This window comes from Manis javanica, chromosome 15 (genome assembly GCF_040802235.1).
Source record: "Manis javanica isolate MJ-LG chromosome 15, MJ_LKY, whole genome shotgun sequence".
NCBI classification, from domain to species: domain Eukaryota; kingdom Metazoa; phylum Chordata; class Mammalia; order Pholidota; family Manidae; genus Manis; species Manis javanica.
The window spans coordinates 30,933,283-30,961,068 of record NC_133170.1 but is presented as its reverse complement, the minus strand read 5'-3'; the positions used below and the strand labels follow the sequence as shown (position 1 = coordinate 30,961,068).

Sequence of the window (27,786 nt, the reverse complement as noted above, 5' to 3'; positions counted from 1 at the left end):
AGAAGAGAGAGAAAAAGGGATAGAAAGTGTCTTTGAAGAAATAATTGCTGAAAACTACCCCAAACTAGGGGAGGATATAGTCACTCAGACCATGGAGGCCCACAGACCTCCCAACACAAGGGACCCAAGGAGGACAACACCAAAGCATATAATAATTAAAATGGCAAAGATGAAAGACAAATTCACAGTATTAAAAGCAGCCAGAGACAGAAAAAAAGGTCACCCACAAAGGAAAACCCATTAGGTTATAATCAACTTCTCAACGAAACCTTACAGGCCAGAAGAGAATGGCATGATATATTTAATGCAATGAAACAAAAGGGCCTTGAACTAAGAATACTATATCCAGCACGATTGTCATTTAAATATGAAGGAGGGATTAAACAATTCCCAGACAAGTAAAAGTTGAGGGGATTTGCCTCCCACAAACCACCTCTACAGGGTATTTTAGAGGGACTGCCCTAGATGGAGGCAATCCTATGGCTAAGTAGATGTCACCAGAGAAAATAACATCACACCAAAAGAAAGCAGACCAACCAAATACTAACTAAAGGCAAAAAATATATCAACTACCCACAAAAGCAGTCAAATGAAACATAAAAGAATACAGAATGAAACACCTAACATATAAAGAATGGAGGAGGAGGAATAAGAAGGGAGAGAAATAAAGAATCATCACACTGTGCTTATAATAGGTTAAAAAGCAAATAAGTTACACAGTTAAGATAATAAAGAAGCTAACCCTGAACCTTTGATAACCATGAATCTCAAGCCTGCAATGGCAGTAAGTACACATCTTTCAATAATCACCCTAAATGTAAATGGACTGAATGCACCAATCAAAAGACAGAGACTAACAGAATGGATAAAAAAGGAAGACCCATCTACAAGCTGCTTACAAGAGACTCACCTCAAACCCAAAGACATACACAGCCTACAAGTCAAGGGATGGAAAAAGATATTTCATGCAAACAATAGGGAGAAAAATCAGGTGAAGCAGTACTGGTATGAGACAAAATAGACTTCAAAACAAAGAAAGTAACAAGAGACAAAGAAGAACATTACATAATGATAAAGGGGTCAACCCAACAAGAGGATATAACCTTATAAATATATATGCATCCAATACAGGAGCACCAATATATGTGAAACAAATACTAACAGAATTAAAGGAGGAAATAGAATGCAATGCATTCGTTCTAGGAGACTTCAACACACTACTCACTCCAAAGGACAGAAACACCAGACAGAAAATAATTAAGGACACAGAGGCAATGAACAACACACTAGAACAGATGGACTTAACAGACATCGACAGAACTCTACACCCAAAAGCAGGAGGATACACATTCTTCTCAAGCGCACATGAAACATTCTCCAGAATAGACCACACATTAGGCCACAAAAAGACTGAAATTCTACCAACCAACTTCTCAGACCACAAAGGTATAAAACTACAAACAAATTATACTCAGAAACACATGGAGGCTTAACAACATACTTCTAAATAATCAATGGATTAATGACCAAATTAAAACAGAGATCAACCAGTATATGGAGACAAATGACAATGATAGCATGAAGCCCCAACTTCTGTGGGACACAGCGAAGGCAGTTCTAAGAGGAAAGTATATAGCAATCCAGGCCTATCTAAAGAGGAAGAACATTCCCAAATGAATAGCCTAAGTGACAATTATTGAAACTGGAAAAAGAAGAACAAATGAAGCCCAAAGTCAGCAGAAGGAGGGACATAATAATGATCAGAGCAGAAATAAATAAAATTGAGAAGAATAAAACAATAGAAAAAAATCAATGAAACCAAGAGCTGGTTCTTTGAAAAAATAAACAAAATAGGTAAGCCCCTAGCCAGACTTATTAAGAGAAAAAGAAGAATCTACACACATCAACGGAATCAGAAATGAGAAAGGAAAAATCATGATGGACACCACAGTAAGACAAAGAATTATTAGAGCATACTATGAAAATCTACATGCAAACAAATAGGATAACTTAAAAGAAATGGACACCTTTCTAGAATAATACAACCTTCCAAGACTGACCAAGGAAAAAATAGAAAATCTAAACAGACCAATTAGCACCAAAGAAATTGAATTGGTAATCAAAAAACTACTCAAGAACAAAACCCATGGCCCAGAGGGATTCACCGCTGAATTTTATTCAGACATATAGAGAAGACATAACACCCATTCTCCTTAAAGTTTTCCAAAAAATAGAAGAGAAGGGAATACTTCCAAACTCCTTCTATGAAGCCAGTATCACTATAATACCAAAACCAGGCAAAGACCCCATCAAAAAAGAAAATTACAGACCAATATCCCTGATGAACATAGATATAAAAATACTCAACAAAATATTAGCAAGCCAAATTCAAAAATACATTAAGAGGATCATCCACCATGATCAAGTGGGATTCATATCAGGGATGCAAGGATGGTACAATACTCAAAAATCCATCAACATCATACACCACATCAACAAAAAGAAGGACAGAAACCACATGAATGATCATTTCCATAGATGCTGAAAAAGCATTTGACAAAATTCAACATCCATTCATGATAAAAACTCTCAACAAAAGGGGTATAGAGGGCAAGTAGCTCAACATAATAAAGGCCATATATGATAAACCCAAAGCCAACATTATACTTAACAGCAAGAAGCTGAAAGCTTTTTCTCTACCATTGGGAACGAGACAGGGATACCCACTCTCCCCACTGTTATTCAATATAGTACTGGAGGTCCTAGCCACGGCAATCAGACAAAACAAAGGTATACAAGGCATCCAGATTGGTAAAGAGGAAGTCAAACTGCCACTATTTGCAGATGACATGATATTGTACATAAAAAGCCCTAAAGACTCCATTCCAAAATTACTAGAACTAATATCTGAAGTCAGCAAAGTAGCAGGATACAAAATTAATACACAAAAGTCTGTTGCTTTCCTATACACTAACGATGAAATCAGGAAAACAATTCCATTCACAATTGCATCAAAAAGAATAAAAAACCTAAGAATGAACCTAACCAAGGAAGTGAAAGACCTATATCCTGAAAACTACAAGACAAAGTTAAGAGAAATTAAAGAGGACACTAACAAATGGAAACTCATTCTATGCTCTTGGCTAGGAAGAATTAATATTGTCAAAATGGCCATCCTGCCTAAAGCAATCTACAGATTCAATGCAATCTCTATCAAAATACCAACAGCATTCTTCAATGAACAAGAACAAATAGTTCTAAAATTCACAAGGAACCACAAAGACCCTGAATTGCCAAGGAAATCTTGAGAAGGAAGAATAAAGCAGGGGGACTTACAATCCCCAACTTCAAGCTCTACTACAAAGCCACAGTAATCAAGACAATTTGGTACTGGCACAAGAACAGACCCATAGACCAATGGAACAGGCTAGAGAGCCCTCATATAAACCCAACCATATATGGTCAATTAATATATGATAAAGGAGCCATGGATATACAATGCGGAAATGACAATGTCTTCAACAACTGGTTTTGGCAAAACTGGACAGCTACATATAAGAAAATGAAACTGGATTACTGTCTAACACCATACATAAAAGCAAACTCAAAATGTATCAAAGATCTGAATGTAAGTCATGAAACCATAAAACTCTTAGAAAAAAACATAGGCAAAAATCTCTTGAATATAAACATGAGCAACTTTTTCATGAATATATCTCCACGGATAAAGGAAATAAAATCAAAAATGAACAAGTGGGACTATATCAAACTATAAAGCTTCTATACAGCAAAGAACACCATCTGTAGAACAAAAAGGCATCCTACAGTATGGGAGTATATGTTCATAATTGACATATCCAATAAGGAGTTGACATCCAAAATACATAAAGAGCTCAAGCACCCCAACAATCAAAAAGCAAATAACCCCATTAAAAACTGGGCAGAGTTGCTGAACAGACACTTCTCCAAAGAAGAAATTCAGATGGCCAGCAGGCACATGAAAAGATGCTCCACTTCACTAATCATCAGAGAAATGCAAATAAAAATCACAATGAGATATCACCTCCCACCAGTTAGGATGGTCAACATCAACAAAAGACAAACAACAATAAATGCTGGCGAGATGTGGAGAAAGGGGAACCCTCCTACACTGCTGGTGGGAATGTAAATTAGTTCAACCATTGTGGAAAGCAGTATGGAGGTTCTCCAAAAAACTCAAAATAGAAATATCATTTGACCCAGGAATTCCACTCCTAGGAATTTACCGTAAGAATGCAGGATCCCCATTTCAAAAAGACATATGCACCCCTATGTTTATCACAGCACTATTTACAATAGCCAAGAAATGGAAGCAACCTAAGTGTCCATCAGTAGATGAATAAAGAAAATGTGGTACATATACACAATGGAATATTATTCAGCTGTAAGATGAAAATAATTCTACCATTTGCAACATGGAGGGAGCTAGAGAGTATTTATGCTCAGTGAAGTAAGCCACGTGGAGAAAGACAAGTACCAAATGATTTTACTCATCTGGAATATAACAACAAAGTTAAAACTGAAGGAACAAAACAGCAGCAGACTCACAGAACCCAAGAATGGACTAACAGTTGCCAAAGGGAAAAGGACTGGGGTGGATGGGTGGGATGGGACAGATAAGGGAATTAAGGGGCATTATGATTAGCACACATAACGTGGGATACGGCACAGGGAAGGAAGTATAGCACAGAGAAGACAAGCAGTGACTCTACAGCCTCTTACTATGTTGATGGACAGTGACTGTAATGGAGTATGTGGTGGGGACTTGATAAGGCGGGGAATCTATTAACCATAATGTTGCTCACATTGCTGTATATCAGTGATACCTTAGTAAAGAAAAAAATTAACCAGGGCAAACAAGAACAACAGGTTGAACAGAAATATTTCACCTGGGAAAATAAAATGTGATGTCTGTCACACAGCAAGCTTCCAAAATCTAAAAATGCATCCTGCAGAAGAAAAATTCCACTAGTTCAATATGGTCCCAGCTTAACCTCAATCAGCAAATACTGTAAGTAGCCAAATTCCGGTTCAAGGAAAGAGGGTCATAACTGTCTATGTCATTCATTCATCATAATTGGACATATCTGACCAAAAGCTGAAAAACCCATTTGCCAGAGAAATTACAGGGCAAATTTAATCAAACAGACAGCTGCACTTTATCAAATTAGACTACATACCTATATCATACATTGTTTGAAAATGTACAGATGAACTTTCTAGGGAAAGGTGGTTCTCATTTTAGGATTATAAAACTGGTAGTAAATTTAAAATAAAATATAGGAAAAATTCTCTTTTAATTAAGATAGTGTAGATACAGATGGGTTCTTTCCTAAGCATTTATTACTAATATTCTAATTTATTGTTTATATATATAATTTATTTTTAATAATGAAAAAGGAAATGTATAAAGTACATAATAAACACCCATGTACCAACCATTAAATTTAACAAAAGTTAATCTATCTTGTTATTTTAAATACACAGTATTTTATTTATATGTATCTTATGAAGTATAATAAATTAAGCACACACATACCCATTACCCATCTCAAGATACTTATATATTCCTCCTTATCCTGTCTCCTTGCCATCCCTACCGCCAGAAAAAAATGACTTTGCTGAATACTTACCCTGAGTATTCCCTTGCCTTTAAACAAATAGAATATTATGTTCCACTCTGTGACAATACCACAATTTACTTCTCTCAGTGAATATGTGCATAGGTTTTCCTCAAGGTTGTTTTTTTTTTAACCCAAACAAGGTTACTACAAGCATTCCTACACATGTCCTGGAGTTCATTTAAGGTATATGTATCTGGGAGGGTATGCTAAATTTTATAAGTGCTTTCCAAAGTAGTTATACAAATTTAAAACCTAACAGCACTGTCTGAGAAATCCCATTGCAATATTTACTAACACCTGATAACTGACCTCTCTTCATTGCTAAGATAGTGTAAAATGGTAGGTATAAAATGGTTTCTTAATCTAGAGTTATTTTACCTTCCCAGGTAACAGTGAAGGTATGTAACTTCTCATATTTATCTTCCATGTGTATTACCTCTTATTGTATATATTTATTAGTACATATATAGGTTGGAAAAGTATAAACATATGCATCCTGATGGAACATATGAAGGCATGCATAAATACCAAAATCAAGTATTTTATCTCCAGGACAGAATGGAGGGGAATACCATCAAGACACATCAACTGTTCTGCATTTTTACTTCTTCAATTGAGTAATTCCAATACTTATTATGTTATTCTGTACATGTTTTTGTATCTTTGAAATAATTAAAATATAAAATATAAAGAGAGAGTAGAACACATGATCGACCAGCAAGAACTTGGTAAATAGAGCATCCACGACCTTTTATGAAAAAGTACTCAAAGGAACTCTTGGACCACCAAGAATTAAATAAAAACTTATACCTTGGGAACAGATAAGCTGTGATGCTATAAGACGCTAATGATAAACATTAAAGTCACTTAAACACAGAAATAAAGGCTAAACAATATGAATTACAATTATAGAAAAGGATGTTTTTCCCCCTCAGAAAGCAATACAGTGTAACTCTGAAAAGTATTATGGAATCAGCACAAGACAACCCCTTACCAACAAAAATCAGGAAGGGGGATTATAAATTAATTACTTTTCATAGAAGTAATCAATAGATGCAGCATCACTTTCTGTTAAATCAAGACACAGAAAACTAAACATATAGCAATTTATTTAAAAGCTATATATTTATTAAATAAATATATAGCTATTTATTAAAATATCTTTATTTAAAAGAGATTAGGAAAACTAGGCACAAATTATAAACTTTTCCCACTCCAGGAAACTGTTGTAATCAAGGATATTAACTTTCACTTTATTAAATCCAATGTTCAATTTTCATCTCAGTTTTCATCTTACTTAACTCATCAGCAGTATTTGACAAAGTTAATTGTTATTCTCTCTGAAACTTTAAATTGACTTGTGAGGCATCACTTTCCAATAGAAACAGTAACAAGATTATGTTTTGGAAGGAAGGGGAATTTGACAAAATGACAGTAAAGTTCATCTGGAAAAAGAAACAACTGAATAAAGTCAGAAATCCCTCCAAAATAAAGAAAATTAATTAAATGGAAAAACCCCTACAAAATATTAAAATGCATTATAAAGCTTTATCATTGAAAGAGTTTGGTACTGATACAAAATGAGAGGCCAATAAATACAAGAGACCATAATCCAAATACAGTATTATTTGCAGAATTTCAAATCAGAAGAGAAAGGGTAATTAAATACATATTACAACGATGACTGGCTGGCCACATATAAAAACATAAAGCTGAATCATCACAGCAATATATAAAACAATTTTTAGGTGTAAAGAGAAAAGAAACTTAGAAGTATTTGTGAATTATTACTAGCCCTGGCACACTTAAGGACTTTCTGAACATGACCTAAAATTAAGAGAACAGAAAGGAAAGAACTAGTAAATCTGACACAAGTTCTAAAATAAATACCATAAATGAAGTAAAAATATACAGCCATGGTACTCCTAGGTATTTACCCAAATGAGTCGAAAACTTCTACGTAAAACATGAGGAAAGAGGCCAATTTACTTACTAGGGAAAGAATTCCTATAAATCAATAAGAAAAATATAGAAAAGACATGAATATGTAGCTTGCAACACAAGGAAACCCTATGAAAAGATGTTCAGCATGCACTCAAATTTAAATAAAAACTAATCAAGTAAATAGGTACTGTTTAATTTATCTACAAGGTTAGTGGAAGTTTTAAAAGATTTGGTAACAAATATTTGATGAAAGTGGGCAGAAAAAGATTCCTAATTTAAACTAGCACAAGGGTTTTGGAGAACAATTTGTCATCAATCAATTTTTTTAGATACCTGAAATTATCAAATCATCAATAATGTGTTTATATCATTTGTTTTACCATTTTAACAAACATATAAACAAGAAAAAATCTATAAACATCTACTTATAAAGCTACAGGACATTATCACTTAATTAAATTATGGTATAAGTATGACACTGGAAGCCACACACACATTAAAAACAACTGAGTTAAAGCTACACATTAAAAGACATAAAAATGTTTATTTTTGAAGAAATAAAATGTATGATTCCAGTGATCTTAAAAAAAAGGGTATAACATACGTATCCTACATATGCAAGATATTTTGTAAAGAGGGTGCCAAAGAATTGTTGCATACGTTTTATGTATAATGTAGATTTTTTAATATATGATTATTATATATAATGTAGAACCACTTTAAAACATGTAAATGTATTCAACTCTTAAAATCTAAATAAATATTTAAACCACATATAAAAACATAAAGCGGAATCTCTATGGAGCCAAAGGATAGGGGGGAAGACTTCAATTTCACGTTATTTGCTTTTGTACTTCTTGAATTTGTTTCTTGAAGATAATTTTCACAATATTTAAACTGGATAATTTTTTTAAACCATACTGTCATTTCTTAGTGCTTTTCTTAAAATTCTGGTATAACTGATATTATATTACTTTCAGGTATATAACATAACAATTCAATATTTGTTTATATTGCCAATCACCATAATAAGTCCAGCTGACTCATCTGTTACCATACATAGGTAAAAAAATTTTCTCCTGTGATGAGAACTTTTAAGATCCATTTTCTTAGCAGCTTTCAAATATGCAATACAGTATTCTATACTATAGTTACCATGCTATACATTATATATCCTCAGGACTTATTTATTCTATAACTGGAAGTTTGTACCCTTTGGCCCCCTTCTTAGTGGTTTAAATATGTATTTAGATTTTAAGAGTTGAATACATTTACATTTTTTGAAAGTGGTTCTACATTATATATAATAATCATATATAAAAAAATCTACATTATACATAAAACGTTTCAGAGGCTGAACTTTTACAACGGCTGTACAACTCTCCCCTAAAGAATACTTAATATTTTCTACTAAAAAAATAACTGCTGGAATGTTAGAAGTCAGCAGCAACATTACATCAGGTAGGAATAACCCAGTCTTGACAGTAAGACATTACTGTATACACAGTCAAGGAAAAAAGAAAAAAAAATACTCAAGTTCTAACATGTTTTTTGCAAAGCTAAAGTGTTGCAAAGTCCCCCATTTGCAACACAGGGGCAGTTTCTTAAAGGTAAACATAGCCTAACCACATATACAGCCATGGCACTCCTAGGTATTTACCCAAATGAGTCAAAAACTTAAAAAAACCTGCATATGAATGTTTACAGCAGCTTTATTCACAACTGAAAAAATTGGAGGCAACCAAGATGTCTTTCAAAGGTAATTACGTAAACTCTGGTACATCCAGACTATGGAAATTTATTCAGTGATGAAACAGAGTAGGCTATCAAGCCTCAAAATGAAATGGAGGAATTTTAACTGAATATAGTAAATGAAAGAAGCAAGTGTGAAAAGGATATATACTGTATGATTCCAGCTACATGACATTCTGGAAAATGCACAGAGGAAATAAAAAGATCAGTAGTAGCAGGAGTTGGGGGAGGGATAAATGGATAGAGCACAGGGGATGTTTAGAGCAGTGAAACTAGTCTGCATGATACTGTAATGGTGGATCCATGTCATTATAAATTTGGCAAAACCGACAGAATGTACAACAAAAAGAGTGAAATCTTATTTAAATTATGGACTTTGGTTAATAATAATGTACAAAATATTGGTTCATTAATTTTAACAAATTACCATACCAATGTAAGATGTTAATAACAGAAGAAACTGAGGGCAAGAAGAAGGGAATACATGGGAATTGACTTTCTATTCAATTTCTCTGTAAACCTAAAACTGCACTAAAAAATAAAGTCTACCAATTTAGCAACAACAAAAAGCAATTTGGAGGATCTCAAAGATCACAGGGAAGGGAAGAGTCCAGGGAAAGGAGCTAAGTTGGCAGTTACAGTTAAGGTGAGGCAAAATTAAGTGATGGGATCTGAGCAGGATCCAGCGGGGCAAGCTCAGACGCCAGGTGCACTTGCTCCTCCTGGTAAGCTCAGAGTGATCTACTTGTTTTGTCTTCTCCAAGCTCATGCATTCTACAATTCTTGGTAACTGGAATGTTTATTTCTTCAGGCTCAAAAACAATCAATAGAAGAGGAACCGAAATAAGTAACTCATTTTGTGTCAAGATTAACCTGAGAAAACCGTGTAGACTGTTCACTGGACTGCTTCTCTCAATCAGTCCTCTAGTTTTAAAAGCTCCCCAGATGAAACCTGGAATCCAGAATCTTCTCAGAATAAGAGGGGAAAATTCTGATATAGCAGCAAACAATAAGAGTCTCAAACTTTGGAAAGAGCCAAAACGACAAAAGCTAGAAACTTCAGAGCTTTGTCCACAAAGGTGTGATAACTTAATTAATTCAGAAATTCCAAGTATTTCCACCAGAGTTCCAGAATAGTGAAAAATCTTGGGATTCATCTGACTTAAGAAAAATCTTTAATTACATCTGGGTCACCTCAATGTTCTTTACACAATCAAGTCCTAGGTCTTTTCACTCATGTGTTCACATGATGTGTGGCTCCCATCAGTGTGAAATGGAAGGATGACCTGTTCTGTGGGGAAGACAATGTGAAAGGAGCCACAAGCAGGGAAGAGCCAGAGAAATGCCGCCACAAAACCAGTCAGTGGAAGGCCCTTCCCTGGAGGCCTCCACCAGATCCTGATGCTACAGACCTGAGAAGCCTGGGATCTGCGTCTCTCAGGAGCTAAAGATCTCTCTTGCTGAGATCCCTCCTGTCATCAAGCTGTCCAAGGTCTCTGCAATGCCTTTTTGCTTGCCACCATCCTCCTTCCCAGGAAGCTCCACGCTCCAGCCAGCTCCCCCACTGGCTCCCTGCCATGGCCAACCTCTTGGTTTTCACCTTGGTCGTATCCATCAGTATCACATATGCCATAGCCCTCACCTGGTTCTTTGGCCAAATCCTTTGTGACATTTGGCTGTCTTCTGGCATCATGTGCTACACTGCATGGCCTCCAACTGTATCTCTGTGCAACTGCCCTGAACAGCTGAGCCATCACCAATGCCCTGTAGTATAACAAAGGCCAGATATGCTGCCTCCATAGTAACCACTGTATGGGCCGCCTTCATCTGTATCTCCATTCTGTTGCTCTTCTCCCAGGTCTCCTACATCAGCTACTCCACATATGGTGCCTTCCACATCTTGTCTGTGCTGCTCATCACCTTCTGAACGGCCTCCTGACACCACCATCATTTCAGCACAGCCCATTCATTGTCATTCACTCTATGCCCTCAACCCCATTCTCCATGAGGAGTGCTCAAATTCAACCAGCTCCCCTCTGTTTGTCAATCACAGGAAAATCCAGCTTACTAACAGTATACTGAAGCAAGGGAATATTTGCACCTCAATTAAGGAATGCCATAATAAAAAATTGTTATAGCTCTTTTGAGAACCTTAAACTGTCTCTAAACTTACTGTGTTCACTTTATTTTATCCTATGGATCTAAAAATTGAAGCTACTTCTATTTTATCAGCAAACAATGGTCCAGGAGATTCACAAATGTTGATTCTGATCACGTTAGTGCAGTAACTTTTACAACAAAGTAAGTAGAACATAATGGCTCTAAGCACTAAAAAATGACAAGTATAGAGGTAATTATCTTAAAAGAAGCAGGAATAATCTAAACCAGTTTTGAAAGTAGCTATGTTATCTATCTGATAACTGTTTTAAGACAAATCAAAGTCTGTAACATGACAAATGAGTGAGGCTGTGTAGTGTACTTGAATGAGCTCAGTTAGTGGCCCTCTACCTTCTCCTGCAAAAAATAAAGAGACTAGACTTGTATGATGTCTACAGTGTCAAAAGCTTCAACACATATTACCATCTAATCCTTCCAATGAGGAAGTTGTTGTAATGGGAAAAGCTGCATTCTGGAGTAAGATCAACCTTATGTCAAAATCTGAAGCTAACACTTTTTAGCTAAAGACTTATACAAATGAACCTCTCTCTTATCATATATGTCTGGGTTTGGTTTGTTTGTTTTAGATTTGTTTTTGTTTTGGGGGCAGGAATAAGGAAGCATGGGAGACAGGATACCAAAGTGTAAAAGTGTTTTATTAGTGGGTACAGAACTAATCTAATGAATCACCACTAACATTTTTTTATTTCTCTTATGAAATGGGAAAAGCTAGTTCGGAGTCCATTTCATGAAGTTAAGAGTATATTTTTTGAAAGTTTTGGTTTAGCTATGTCCTCTAAAGACCTATATTATATGTAGATACAGATGAATGTTATAGTGTATTACATGTAGAATATAACTTTATGTATGTAAAATATATTACCACAGCCTAAAAATTTAGCCACTGATTGTGACAGAGCAATCATGATCTAAAAGCTACTGCCAAAAGTGGCAAGCATTAAGTGTCACTATTCTATTTTTACAAACTATGGTTACTTCAGAATAATAAGCTGTTAATTCTAACTTCAAATCTCCAGTTGCAGTTATTAAAAACTTTCTTTAAAATGTTATTCTACTTAAAAATAAGACATGCATTACTTCCAAACAGCCTCTGGGTTCTAGCCAATATACTTATTACTTGGCAAAATCCACCATTACAAATGCATATCCTTTCACCCAGTAATTCTACTTCAAGGAATTTACCTAAAAATATACTTCACATATGGATAAACTATATTATGTACAACTTTTTTGGCAGCATTTTATATAAAAGCAGAAATTTTAAGCAAATTAAACAGCCATCGGTAGAAACCTTATTATAAAAAATGCAGTACAATGGAATTGGTAACAATGAATTAACCCTTGGTAGGAGTTTCAAAAAATATTAACACAAGGAAAGGAAGAGTAATAAGGATTGGTAAAATTTGTGTTGAAAGAGACATTTTTGCTTTATGTGGAACATAACATTTATAAAATGTTTCTTAAAGAATATAACAGGTAAACAGGAAAAAAAAGAATACATAATTTCTTGTATATCTGTAGACTGTTTCTGGAAGACTATATAAAGAACAGGAAGAGAAGTGAGTAGTTGCAGGGGAAAGGGTGAGAAGAATGTATGTATTTTATATATATGTATAAATATTTTAAATAATAAAATGGCATCTACTAACAAGCTATAGTAAACTGATATTTGGAGTCATCAAATTTTTACATTTACTTATAGAAAACAAATGAAAACCAAACTCATGTAATGTAGGGCATGGTCCTCTGTACATACGAGAGAAGCTGCATTTGAGGTTTTGTAAAGAGAGTTTTATTCCTTAACTATTGTTAGAGGTTAAAAATCAATTTTTTTTCTGAGAAATCAGGAAAACAATTCCATTTACAATTGCATCAAAAAGAATAAAATACCTAAGAATAAACCTAACCAAGGAGGTGAAAGACCTGTGCTCTGAACACTCTAAGACACTTATCAGAGAAACTGAAGGAGACACAAATGTAAATCAATCCCATCCTCATGGATAAGAAGAATTAATAGTCAAAATGGCCATCCTGCCCAAAGCAATTTACAGATTCAATGCAATCCCTATCAAAGTACCAATAATATTTTTCATTGAAGTAGAGAAAATAATCCTAAAATTCATATGGAGCCACAAAAACCCCAAATAGCAAAAGCAATCCTGAGAAAGAGGAACAAAGCTGGGGGAATAATGCTCCCTGACTTCAAGTTATACTACAAAGATAGAGTAATCAAAATGATGTGGTACAGGCACAAGAACAGTCCCAGAGATCAACAGAACAGAAAAGAGAGCCCAGATACAAACCCACACATATATGATCAATTAATATATGATAAAGGAACCATGAATATACAATGGGGAAAAGACAGCCTCTTCAATAACTGGTATTGGAAAAACTGGACAGCCATACCAGAGAATGAAACCAGATTACTGTCTAACTCCATACACAAAAGTAAACTCAAAATGGATCAAAGACCTTAATGTAAGTCATGAAACCATAAAAATCCTACAAAAAAACATAGGCAAAAATCTCTTGAACATAAATATGAGCAATGTTTTCCTATCATATCTCCTCAGGAAAGAAAGTAAAAAATGAACAAGTGGGACTACATCAAACTAATAAGCTTCTATACAGCAAAGGAGACCATCAGCAGAACAAAAAGGCAACCTACAGTATGGGAGAATATATTCATAAACAATAAGGGATTAGCATCCAAAATATATAAAGAACTCATGCCTCAACACCAAAAAAACAAATAACCCAATTAAAAAATGGGTGCAAGACCTCAACAGACATTTTTCCAAAGAAGAAATACAGATGGCCAACAGGCACGTAAAAAAATGCTCTTCATCACTAATCATTAGAGAGATGCAAATCAAAACCACAATAAAATATCACCTCATGCCAGTCAGAATGGCCACTATCCAAAAGACAAGAAATAACAAGTGTTGGTGAGAGCGTGGAAAAATGGGAACCCTCCTACCCTGTTGGTGGAAATGTAAACTGGTGCAGCTACTGCAGAAAGCAGAACGGAGGTTCCTCAAAAAACTAAAAATAGGAATACCATTTGATCCAGTAATTCCACTTCTAAGAATTTATCTGAACAAAATCACTTATTCGAAAAGATATATGCACCTCTATGTTTATCACCTCATTATTTACAATAGCGAAGTTATGGAAGCAACCTAAATGTCACCAATAGATGAATGATAAGGAATATACACACAATGGACTATTACTCAGCCACTTGGGTAAAAAAAAAAAAGGAAATCCTGCCATTTGCAGCAATATAGAAGGTATCATGCTAAGCAAAATAAGCCAGGTAGAGAAAGACAAATACCATGAGATTTCACTTATATGTAGAATATAAAAACAAAACAAAAGGAACAAAACAACAGTAGATTCACAGACATTGAGAAGTGATAGGTGATTACCATGGGGAAAGGGTGGAGGTGGGGAAGGCAAGGGGGATAAAGGGGCACAAAAATTCTCAATCATAAGTTGGTCATACGGATGGTAGCTAATGATTCTGTAACCTTGTCCTATGTTGACAGATAGTAACTGTACTAGTTGGGGGGTGAGGATTTAATAATATGAGTAACTGTTAAACGACTGTGTTGTATACTTGAAACAAAGATAAGAAGGAATATCAATGATACTTCAATTTTAAAAAATGGAAAAAATAAGTAACTAAAATAAAAAACAAAAACAAATAAATTGGGGCAATATCAAATACTTTTCATTCTATCTCCTCAATGGAGATGAACAATAAATACAAGTGTCTATTACAACTGTTGTCTCAAAGGTACCCCCTTAATTAAACTAAAAAAGAGGGAGGACAACTATTAATGCTTTACTTATTTATTCTAGAATTAGAATTTATTTATTCTAGAATTCTAGAATCCAATTATGATTAAGGTAAAAGAGCAAGGAAGTCCTTTCTTTCCCTGACACATGTACATTACATGCTAACTATAATAGCATGTTTTTCTACTCAAAATTGTAGTCTTTTAATAGATGGAGTTGCAAACACCCTAAGTCCATGTACTAAACTAAAATTCATGCCATTACAGTTTCAATGCAAGACAGAAGATCAGAAGAGGCAGAAGAATGTCAAGGCAACCACTTTGGCAACCAAAAAGGCACTTTTCAAACAGCAGCATGAAAAATACTACTGAAGATATTAATAGTGTTTTCTTTAAAATTTTAAAAACTGAATATGCAGCGCAGTTTTAACAATCTACCTATTGCAGTAAGAGTTTCAATTAATAATTGCAGAAACATAAACAGAGGAATGAGAAAGACCCTTTGATGGCAATGTAGTGATAGCTTGGTGATAGGAATGTGGGACAAGTTGTGGGACACTAAGCTCAAGAACACCTGCATCGTACCTTCTTCTGGAGAACGTTAACCTTCCGCTCCTTCACATCCAGCATGTCCTTGAGGTCATGTATCTCTCCAGCTTGCGTCCCCTTCTCCTCAGCCATGTCCTGAATTTGTTTTGTCTTCTTATTCAGCATGGTTTCTTTCTCTTCCAAACGCAATCGGAGAGCATCCACCTAAGAATGTAAGATTTTTACAAATAATTAAAAAGGAACAGAATTACTTCCAAACAGGTATGTACCAGTTGTTTAAATTACACTACTACAGTAAATGTTCATTAGAATTAAATAAAATGGCACTCTAAATATAATTATTATTTTAGAAATTAAGCCTTAAAACTTTATGAGCACTTTTATAATAAAAATAGAATTTGTATCAGTGAAATTTACCATGCTATCAGGATAAGTAGACCTGACCCAAGGGGACAATTGGAGAATTATTATTAAGAGGATGAGTTTTGCTACTTCTATAAAAGTAGTGTAATCCACAACTATATTACTCAAACTTTATGTGCATTAGAATCACTTGGCTCATATACACAGATTGCCAGGCACAGCCCCAGTTTCTGATTCAGTAGGTTTGCGCTCAAGAATTAGTCTAAGTCCCCAAGGATGCTACACTGCTTCAGAAAATCTAAAAAAGTTAGAAAGAAAACCACAAATATCACTAAGCATTACCCTTGCTGTATTGGATAATACAGTCTAGCTGTAGAACATAATGTCTCTGCACAGACAATCCCATAATGCACTTAGATAGCTGTGCAAGGCAAAGCAAAAAGCCCCAGACAAGTCAGCTCAAGTCTGGGATCCAGTTACCTTTATTCTCAAAGTTTCACAGCTCTCATTAGATGTAACTTTAACTAGATTCTAATGATATGTATTTTTAAATCCATTCACTGAAAATTTCATCAAGCATACTCACCACCAAATTTTCTCTTTTTTTTTTCTTTTCTGCTTATGATTTATAATTCAGCAAATAGTAACGCATTTGACCACAGGAAAACAGGGAGGTGGATTTCTTTTATCTTAAGACACTCTTGTTCAATAAAAATATAATGTAAATCATACATGCAAAACACACGTGAAATTTTAAATTTTCTAGCAGCCACATTAAAAAATAAAATAGAAACGGGTAAAATTAATTTTACTAATACATTTTAGTCTATCTACAATATTGTTGTTTCAAACATATAATCCATATTAAAAATATTAAGCTATTTTACATTTTTGTTTCATACTAAATCTTCAAAGTCTAATGTATATTGTAATTTATATCTCAATTCGGACTAGCCATAGTACTTTCAAGTGCTCAGAAGCCACATGTGAATGGTAACTACCACACTGACAGTATTCATCTAAGGTATTCTAAGGTATCAAATATGTTGCTATAAAACATCTTTAACTTTAAACTTGTCCTATATTATTTTTTTCTATCTGTGGATTAAACCTTCCCCCCATACACACACACAACCAGGTAATATGAGTAATGACTCAGATCTTGAGTACACCAAAACTCTAAGAAAGATGTACTAGTATGTCTAAACTATGAGGTATCAGAGAACCATATGTATGGTGGTATACTGCTCAGTAAGTATTATGGAAAATTTCCTAGGAGACTGGTCTCATTTGAGATTGCTACAGTTAAATCATTATGTACTTACAAATTATGCTGGACTATGCTGAAAGGGAAAAACACATCAATAAACCAGATTTCATAACACCAAACTACATTTCTACCAACTAGTTCAATATCACCAGTTTCAACAATGCAGAAATTGGAAAAATAACCTTTTTAGGTCTTATTTATAATTCTTCACCAAAAATCTACTATGCCCCCTCATTAAATACTTTTCTACCTCCAATTTTCCTCTATTCTACTTCAATAAATGATATATGGTTAACCTTATTATATTCTCAAAAGGTCCATAAAAGAACTTTCAAATTCTGAAAATCTCATTTTTGAAACATTATTCTTCTCTTCCTTCTACGCCTACTAAACCTACTCTTTGTGCATTAACATGATCTCTGATTCATCATCCCTATCTTTTTTGTTATTCATCGCTTTTCTGGTTTTACTTGTTTTTCTCCCAGTCTGGGCAATCATTTCAAACACAGCCTCTCATGATCTCCTTTTTTTTCTGTCATTTTTTTTTTATAAGGTTTTTATTTTATAAACCTTTACTTTAATATATAAAAGTTTTTTTCATTCTGCCCTCAGACTTCTGAACTTTCCTGCATAAGGTCATGTATATGCTTGCCAACCATATGCATAGTACATTTAAAATCCTCACAATTCTATTCTCAAGCATCATTATTTGCTTCCTTTGTATTCTTCCCTGTGGAAAATGTCGCTCTCCCATGACAGCCTCGGACACTGGGACTTAGAGAGGAAGACACGCCCAAGATCTCACAGCTGTAAGTGGGAAGAACAGGGATTTAAGTGGTCTGTCACCAGATCCTACGACCTTAACCAGTAATTCTGTAATACTCCTTCCCTAAGAGCTAAACAAAAAAGATTATATATATATATGATGTCTTACACATAAAATTCTAGAAAATGCAAAGTAATTATAATAATAGAGAACAGATAACGGGTTTCCTGGGAATGAGGGAAGAAGTGGAGAGTAGTGAAGAACAGCAGAAACAAACAGGTGAATGGGATTACAAAGAGATACAAGAAAACTTTGGGGACAATATTCAGTATCTTGACTATGGTTTTGATTTCACATATGTGTCAAAACTTCCAAATTATACAGTTTAATATATGCAGTTTATGTCAATAAATTTTTAAAGCAAAATTAGAAAACATGGTATTGATACCGGAATAGATCCTTATAATAGAAATTCGGAGCCCAGCTACAGACCCACACATACAGGGACCCATACATATACCAAACAGAGGTGACACTGTAATCAGAAGAAAAGTATAGTGTATTCAATAAACTTTTAGACAACTGGCTAATCATACTGATGGAGGAGGGAGATCCCCAACTCTTATCATACACAGAAATGAATTCTGAGTGAATTAAAGATTTGTATATGAAAAGCAATCTCTAAAATTCTAGAAAGAAATACAGGAAAATACTTTTAAGAAATTCAGGCATGGAAGAATTTTTTCCTTTTTAAGACACAGAAAGGATAAAGTATAAAGAAAAAAATACTGGAAAATACATGGTAAAATTTAAAGCTTATGCACACATTTAAAGTATCTATTATACTCTCTGTATTTTTGCACCTGAAATAGTTGTTAATAAAAATACTAAGGAAAACAGAGGTGTATTTATACCTGCTTTTAAAAATGTAGATATTTTGTGAACTGCCCAAAGTTAAATATGACCGAGTATTAAACATGGATTTTCAAAATTTATGACCATTTACAATTTCTCCAAAAAATTTAAATACTTAGGTATTAATTTAACAAAACATGTATGGATCTGTATGCTAAAACTGTCAAACAGCTAATGAAAGAAATCAAAGATTATCTAAATCAGTTCTTTCCTGAACACTGTATGAAATGTAAACCTGACATGGGTCAAGATACCCAGCTCACTTAAAATCCTCCTCAAGGTTAAGGAAAAAGAAAAAACTATTTAGCAATGATACAAAATGTGTATTGCTGACAAACAGTAGAACTAAGTAAGTCAAGCCCAGTGAGTCCAAGACTAAAAATGTCTAGCTTTGATGCCTAATTTCAGCACTAATGACCTCAGAAGAAGAATTAAAGTTCAATGCAAAACAAAGATGAAATCCATTACCACTAATTTCTCCAGTGGTCCTTTCTAAAGTACAAGATGACCAAGTCTTTAAGTTTCTCTTGGTTTTCCTTCATCTAGCTATTAAAATCAGAAACACTCCACCATGCAAAGAAGAAAAAAGGTCCAGAAGAGATATGTCAGAAGAGATATTGATTCAACTGGGGGAAAGGACTGCCACCACACAGCAAAGACCTTTGCAGAATATGAAATTCAACAACCAGGCTGCTCAAGATGCCAAAAGAGTCCAGTGACCCGTATCCACTTGGCATTCAGACAGAGCTCAAGCTGACCTGAGTGGCTATTAATCCTATTTGACAGTATCAGATTTGGTTCCTATTAGGTGAATCTATTACAGAGCATCAGTCACAGTGAATCAAGAGGGTGCTTACTGAGTTCAATGACCCTTCTGCACAACTGAAGAAGTCAAAGTCTTAAAAAAGTACATATGTCAGAAATTTTAAAAATAAATAAATCACACACCAAATCATTTGCACCTAATTTCTACATTCTAATTTGTATTTTGTATACTATATATTCCACCTTGATATGTAACTATATATTCAAATATATCAACAAAAAACTAAGCAACTCATCCAAAAACAGTTTACCCAATATCCTCAAAAGGCACTATTAAATGTTTATTATAAGGGTAAAAAGCCCAGACACTTGTCTATTAGTTCTTCTCAGCATTAATTTCAGAAAAATGAAAGGCTTTCCAAGTGTGGATCAAGAATCAAGAAGCAGGACAACATCCCTCATTACTTCTGAATGTTTCTTACTCTGATGGTACCAATGTCTCATAGGACGATAACTATATTGCTACTTTCAGGTTAGATTCCTGACTCAGTTACATGACCCAGAAACATGCCAGTGCTAACCAGTCATAAATCCCTATATGCCATTTTCAGGGAACATTAAGTATGAGACCCACGGGACTTAGTGACAGAAAAAGGTAAAGAATGAAACCTCTTGTTATAAACATACAAACCTTTCATGTAAGAGTAGCTGGAAATGCAGGCTTTGATATTTTTAAAAAAAGATTTCATATCACAAATATTAGGCATAGAAATTACCCAAGCCTATGCTCAAATCACTAAATGATCTTTTCTTTACTAAGTATTCAATTCAAATCACCTGTGTACACTTTTTCTTTGTCTGCTTTTTCATGCACTGCAAAATTTAAATGTTCTGGTCTAGAGATCTGAGGGAAAAACCACCATGAAAACCACTTTGCTACTCCTAGGTTAACTGCTCTGATGCTACACTGATCCTTCGCAGTTTGGAGTGAACTGAGTTCACGGAATAATTTTGTGTGAGGTCCCTATTTTGCAAACCACAGAAAACATATTCAGGAAAGCCCCTCAGAGACTTTCTGATCACAAAATCATTCATTATTTTAACCTTTGTTAAAGCCTATCTTAACCTTTGTTTCATATCAATAAACAGATCTGCATAAAAACAATGCCTGGTGCCCCGAACTCCTCTTGGCTTTTCCTGAGTGACTCACTCCCTTTCTAACTCTGTGACCACACCTTCTGTTTTCTTCACTGGCTCCTCTTGTCATTTCCTCCTCTTCCCGTCTTGCTTTACACACTTACTCTAGAGAAATCAATTCAGTCCTAAGACTTTAACTACCTCTTTCATACTGACAGCTTCCAAATCTTTCTTCCTAGCTGCAACCAGTTCTAAAAACCTGAGATTCTCACAAAATTATCTACTTAAACCAGATCTTCCACTATATATTTAGAATGAGATTCTTTTAAAACCTTTTCTTTTAAAGGACCTTTAAAGGTCACCTAATGTGATCAAACATTAATGTAAATTATATCTGAGTGGTATCTATTATATTATACTTCGCATTTTCCCCACATTTGGCAGTATTTCATAAAGTTTTTAAATTAATAATCTAAACCTCTAATTTTAAAGTGAGTAGATCAAAACCCAAAGTAAGGGACCTGCCCAAGATTACAGTATAATTTCTTATCACTACATTTCCCATTGTTCCCATCAAGAAAGGAGGGTGAATAAAGGGCACTGGGCCATGGGATTGACAACACACACAAGTAAACCTTTTTAAAAGGCTATTTCAACAAACTATGTTGAGCTCTGTTTGAAGCCTCATACCTGACAAAAACTTGAAGAGCTCAGAGAAACATCAAAAAGGCCAGGGTTAGAGATATACTTTTCCACAGTACACAGTTTATCTGTCCTTTATTAAAAAAAGAAAAAGTACAAATTTATAATCTAAAAAAATCAATGTCAATACAATGTCAGTATCATCTCCACCCACTTTCCCTTGGAAATCCATAGTAGACAAATAAGACAACAATAATGACTATGTAAAGTGTACTGTGAATAAGCTGTATTCAGCTATGCAGCCCCAGTAGAAATGTTAATACTCTTGGTCTCTGCAAATCAAGTAATGCAAGGCAGTCAGCCAACCTAGTTCTTCTACTTTGACTCCTCTAAGCCAACACACCTGTAACACTTGCGTATTCTGGTATCAGAACTAAGATCAACTAAGCCTGAAAGACCTCTCTAGGTAAAAACCTGAGAATCAGAGAGTATCTCCAAAATGGAAGGACACTTGAAGGTCACCTGACTCAATCTCTCATCTGAAGCCTGAGTCTCTTTATACAATACCCCTTTCAAGTGGGCCTCTCAAGTATTTGAACACCTCCAGGGAAAACCAGACACAGTTCCTCTCTAGAGGCTTGCCCATGCTCTACTTTTAACAAGTATTTATCTTTTATCTTGAAGTTAAAAAAAATGTTTTTCTGTAGTTTATCCATTCGCCAAAGTTCAACCCCTAAGGCCAGATTCTCTTCCGCATAATAGCCATTCCACCCGTGCAGACTACCACAAACTCCCCCAAGAGCATTTCTTTTCCAAGCTATCCTTCAGCTGTTCCTTGATATGCCATGATTTCAGACTCTGTCTAAACAGGCTGAAGTGTGCTGATGTCCCTTAAATCATTATTCCCAGAACTTCTATTTTAGGTGTTATCTGATCACCTCATCCTTACTTCTAGATACTTTTTTAAAAACTGAAGATTGCAAATGGTTTTTGGTTTGTTGTGGGGGGAAGACACTTGGATCTGGCAGACACTATATAAATATTGAAGGATTACTTAAATAGCTTCATTTTGCTTTTTATGTTTTTGGTTTCATTTTGTTTTTGCTAGCTTTCTATAGGAGAGAGGTACAGGCAAATAGAAAGCTGAAGATTTTTAGTCTTAATATTAAATTTTATCCTGCTTGATTTAGCCTCTGTTCTTTAAAGATCTTTGGGGATGCTGAATTTCTTATCTAACATGCACCCCTCCCCCATACTTTTTTCCATCCAATTCATTAAAATATTTAACAAAGAGTCAAGGTCAGAGAAAGATGAGATACTGTCAGAAACTTATATGTAGGTTAATATACATCATTAAACACAATTTTTTGGAAAAAGTCATTTTACAGCTTTCAAGAAAACTAATTATCACCTTATCCAGCTTACATTTCTCCCTCCAATTTATATTGCCTTGACAGTGCCTTGTGTATATACATGTCTCCCATATATTCATGATCTTCCAGACCAGAAATTCTACCAGGGAAGAATATAAAATTAGTCTGAGATGACCTAGTTTAATGCTGACTTTTAGTGATCACCACTTCTACTTCAAGGTCCTCCAATATTCCATTCTCAAATTGCACTTAGGACAAGATTAGGGTGTATATACATGTGGCAACCCTCTTTCTTCTCTTCTTTGAAAAGCAAAATGACATTTGCTCAAAGTCAATCCCAGAAACCTCTCATCTTTATGGTACCTCAATCAGTGGTTTTATTTGTATTTGGGGTTTAAACTACACTAGCTAAAAGACTAAAGAAATGTATAGCACTTCTCAAACTGAGGAAACTTAAAATGCAGACTCCGATTCAGTAGGTCTGAAGCAGGACTCAAGATTCTGTGTTTCTAACAAGCTTTTATGTGAGCCAATATAGCTGGTGTTAGAACCACACACTGAGTAGCAAAGTTGTAGATCTCTTGGGTGTTTTTCTAAAAATTTCTCTTTTTCACACATCTTGGGCTTCATTTTTATCTTCCACTATTTTTAATTATTAATTATTATACATCCACTTTTTTCAGTCCTGTGATGGTCTTCTTCATGCAGAAGACAAAAACAATCTATATGCAGAGACTTACCTGCTCTATCATCTACTAGCAATGTAATACCAACAAGTAGAAGCAACTGAAAAGCTCTTCCATGAACTTTCTCTAATCTTCACTCTTACTGGATAAACCTCAATTACTTTTGGAGTTTGGGTTTTAATGGCACTACTGTTGTTAGCCCTGTGCCAAATTCTTACATTGATATAATGATTATTTTTTCCTACATGGCACATTAATGTCCTTTACCTACTGTTCTTTCTTACATCTCACTCTTTCCTTCTAGATACAATTTCTTTCTTTTTAGCAGTTCTTTCTATGTGGATCCATAAGCTATAAACTCAGTTGGAGTTAGTCTGAAAAAAAAGTCTTCATTCTACCTCCATTAATGAATGACAGTTTAGCTGGGTACAGAATTATGAGTCACCATTGTTTGCCCCTAAACTTCGTGAAGATTTTACTCTACCATATTCTCACACCTGTTGTCACTGCTGGCCTGTTAGTCCTTCGGAAGTGAACTATATTTTCTCTCTGGGGGCTTTTTAAATTGGTTCATCTATGGTTTAACTATTACACGTAGGTGTGGATATTTCCTTCTCAAGAATTATTTGCTCCTGAACTGAAGGTCCATTCTTATCATCAAGTCAGAAAAAGTCTCAACAATTATCTCTTTTAAAATTGCCTCTCATTCCTCTACCCTCTCCTTTTGAAACTGTCATAGACATAAGTAAGACTTCTATTTCCAAAGATTTCTCTTCAACGAGTTCTTTTTATCTGTCCTATTGCTCTCTGGATAATTTCTCATCAGATCTATCTTCCAATTCACTAACTGCCCTTCTATCTGCAGTGAAATTCACTAACTGTCCTATCTGCTATAAAAGTATTTTCACTTTAGTTATATTTCATGTCTAAAATGCTGTTTTGTTCTTTAACAACCTGCCTGGTATTATTTATAGTGTTTCGCTCTTTGCCCAGGTTTTCGATCCTTCACATATTTAATAATAACAATAATTAATATTTACTTAGTGCTACCTTATACATGTATTATCTCATTTAATTCTCACAACACTATAAGTTAATACTGTTTTTCTTCTCACAGATGAAGGTGAAACACAGTAAGTATAAATTTACATAAATTAAGTGGCAAAGTCAAGATTAAGAGACACTAAACATCTGGTGCTACCTTTATTACTCTGCATCAGCTTTTACTCTCAATCGTTCTAAGACAACATCCCAGTAAGTTGTATCTTCTCATTCATTCTGGAGAGTACTCATAAGCTTTCTAGTCCATTCTTTATTTTAGCCACTAATTTACAGTTTCATTCTATTATCCAATGTTCCTAAGGGTCTAATCACTCTATTTGTTTTTACTTCTGATACTGGTTCAGGATAAATTAAATTCCACAGGTGATTAAATAATTTAGGGTTGTAAATTCATTCTAACCAGGGCTTTTATCTGTGGGAACCTGTGTGGACTAGGTTGAAACTCTGTCCCCTGAGAGCAGCTACCTATATTCAAATTCAGACCTACACAAGGGAAAACCTTTTCCTTCAGCTCAAAGGCCAGGTGAGTTAAGTCCATTTCTCATATTATAAACTAACACTGGTAGCAGGAATTTTTTCTAGGCTACCCTTTCTCAAGAAAGTCCTGGATTTATACAGGAGTCTCATTTCCCCACCCCATTTAGACCCAAGGTCTCTCTGCTGCCCATATGTCACCATTAAAATCCAAGCCCCTTGGTTACCAAAAATAATAACCCCTCATAACAACCCTAGTGTAGGGTCCTTGTTTTGTTTTTTAACTTTTTATTTTGAAATAATTTTACATTTACAAGGACTTTAAAAATAGTAGAGACATTCCTTTACATCTATCATGTAGGGTCTTTGTTGACAGATGCTCAGTGTTGGAAGGGATGAGGAAAATAGGGACATTTGCCCTGTCAGAGATCAGCCAAATCAACTCTGAGTTTCAATGTGGTAATAGACCATATCCAACTTACCTTACAGTCAGAATTACTGGTTTTGAACTTCTATCAACTTGGAGAAAGAGTTAAATTACTCTTAATCCTCAACTGACTTAAAACTATCATTGATCCACGCCAAGTTTTACTACTGTTTTATTATTATTTTCCATTCACATCCAATATCCATTCTCCCTTCAATATGCAATCATTCTAATGTGTTTAATACGTTCTTGAATATGCACGTATCTTAGAAATACAGAGCTTTACTTTTGTATTCATATGTGTTTTAGTTTATATGAATGCTATATACCTCATTCTGTTTCTTACTTTTTAAAAACATATATCCATGACCCTATGTGTTCTTCTAGATCACGCTTTTGACCTGTAACTAGTATTCCATGGTGCACATCACTGTATTTTACTTATCCAACCCCCCTAAGTAATAAACATTTCAACTCCTCATTCTGTAGTGAACATCCTTATACATGAGAGCTTGTGGTCCAGTAAGAAATTTTCTCTGGGGAATACAGTCAGGAGTGGGATTACTAGGAACAACTATGCCATTATGTTTGTTAGCCTAATCCTTACAGGCACTGAATATTATCTCATTTCTCATTTTTATCAATGTGACTAATGGAATGCACTATTTCATTGTCTTTAAAATCTACATTTCTCTGTTTACTAATGAGATTGAAAAATCTCATGCTATATATGTTAACCACATAGGTTTTCTTGTCTGTTACTGCCAGTTCAAATCCTTCTCTCCTTCCCTGTAGTCTCTATGCCTTTTATCTTACTAATACGCAAGCATCCTTTTTTTATTCTGTACCTCAATCCCTGCTATTCTGGCAGGCACTGAAAATATCTTCTCCCAGTCAGTCACACATTTGTTAACTTTGACAACAGTTTCTTAAACAGAAATACTTAAATTTAATGGAGTCATTTAAGATATCTTACCTAAGCAACAGCATTTTGTTGATGAGCTTTCAACTCAGGCCTTGAATCAATCTGGAGTCCACTGTTTTATCTGGTATGAAGTAGGTGGCCAACTTTATTCTCCACATAGTATGTCAGTCAGTTTTCTAACACTAACTGAATTACACTATTGTAAAACACCCCCTCCATAAATGCCTCTTATTTCAAACTTTTTTCCCACTTATCTATCTGCCCATTCCTGTGCCAGTAATATACTCTTCTGAGGTGAATTGTTTGATTTGGTTTGGTTTATGGCTCTGTAGTATATCTTCACATCTAATAGGGCAGGTCTCCCATCTTTTCTTTTTTTCTTCACTTTAACGTTAAAATAGCTATATTTGTCCATGAAATTATTTTTGATTGTGGTAAAATACACATATTTGCCATCTAACCATTTTTAAGCATACAGTTCAGTGGTGTTCAGTACATTCACACTGTTGTACAACCAAACTCCAGAAGTCTTGTTTTGCAAAACAAAAACTCTGAACCATTAAAAAACTCTCCATTCCTCCCAGTCCATAGCAACCATAATTCCACTTCCATCTCCATGAAATCTGACTTCTCTAGGTATCTCATAAAAGTGGAATCATATACCTTTTCGTGACTCATCCATGTAAAATTTAAAATAAAATGATTTCTTAAAAAAATACTGCAAGGTATTTTCATTGGAATTGAAAAATACATGTATATTAACTTAGTACGAATTGATGTCCTTACAGTAGTAAATTATATCATTTATCTCTCAATTTGTTTTCCCTCATAACCTTTTGTAGTCTCGGGCTTTCTCGGTTTTTCTGCTTTTTAGAACAACTTGAATAGAAAAATTGTTATCTATTTTTGAATGTTTAATAAAGCTCTCCTGGATGACCATTTTAACTTCTACAGTGATTGATGTTCGTGTTTTCTATTATCTCTTGAAACTACTCTGTCATATTTTCCAGAAATGTATTTATTTCTTCTAGCTTTGTGAGTTTATTAGAATTGTTTATCATTGTCTTTTTATTATTTTTAACGCTGTGC

General features: G+C 34.6%; 1 protein-coding gene across 17 annotated transcripts in view; it reads right to left on the bottom strand.

Annotated features, from left to right (window-relative positions):
* ERC1 (ELKS/RAB6-interacting/CAST family member 1) overlaps positions 1-27,786 on the bottom strand; it is a 724,558-nt gene that overhangs the window by 514,341 nt on the left and 182,431 nt on the right. For all 17 annotated transcript variants that reach the window (XM_073222497.1, XM_073222500.1, XM_073222503.1 and 14 more), the window contains one exon: positions 15,929-16,096. In XM_073222497.1, the coding sequence (XP_073078598.1) occupies positions 15,929-16,096 (168 nt within the window). The remainder of the gene's footprint in view (positions 1-15,928; positions 16,097-27,786) is intronic.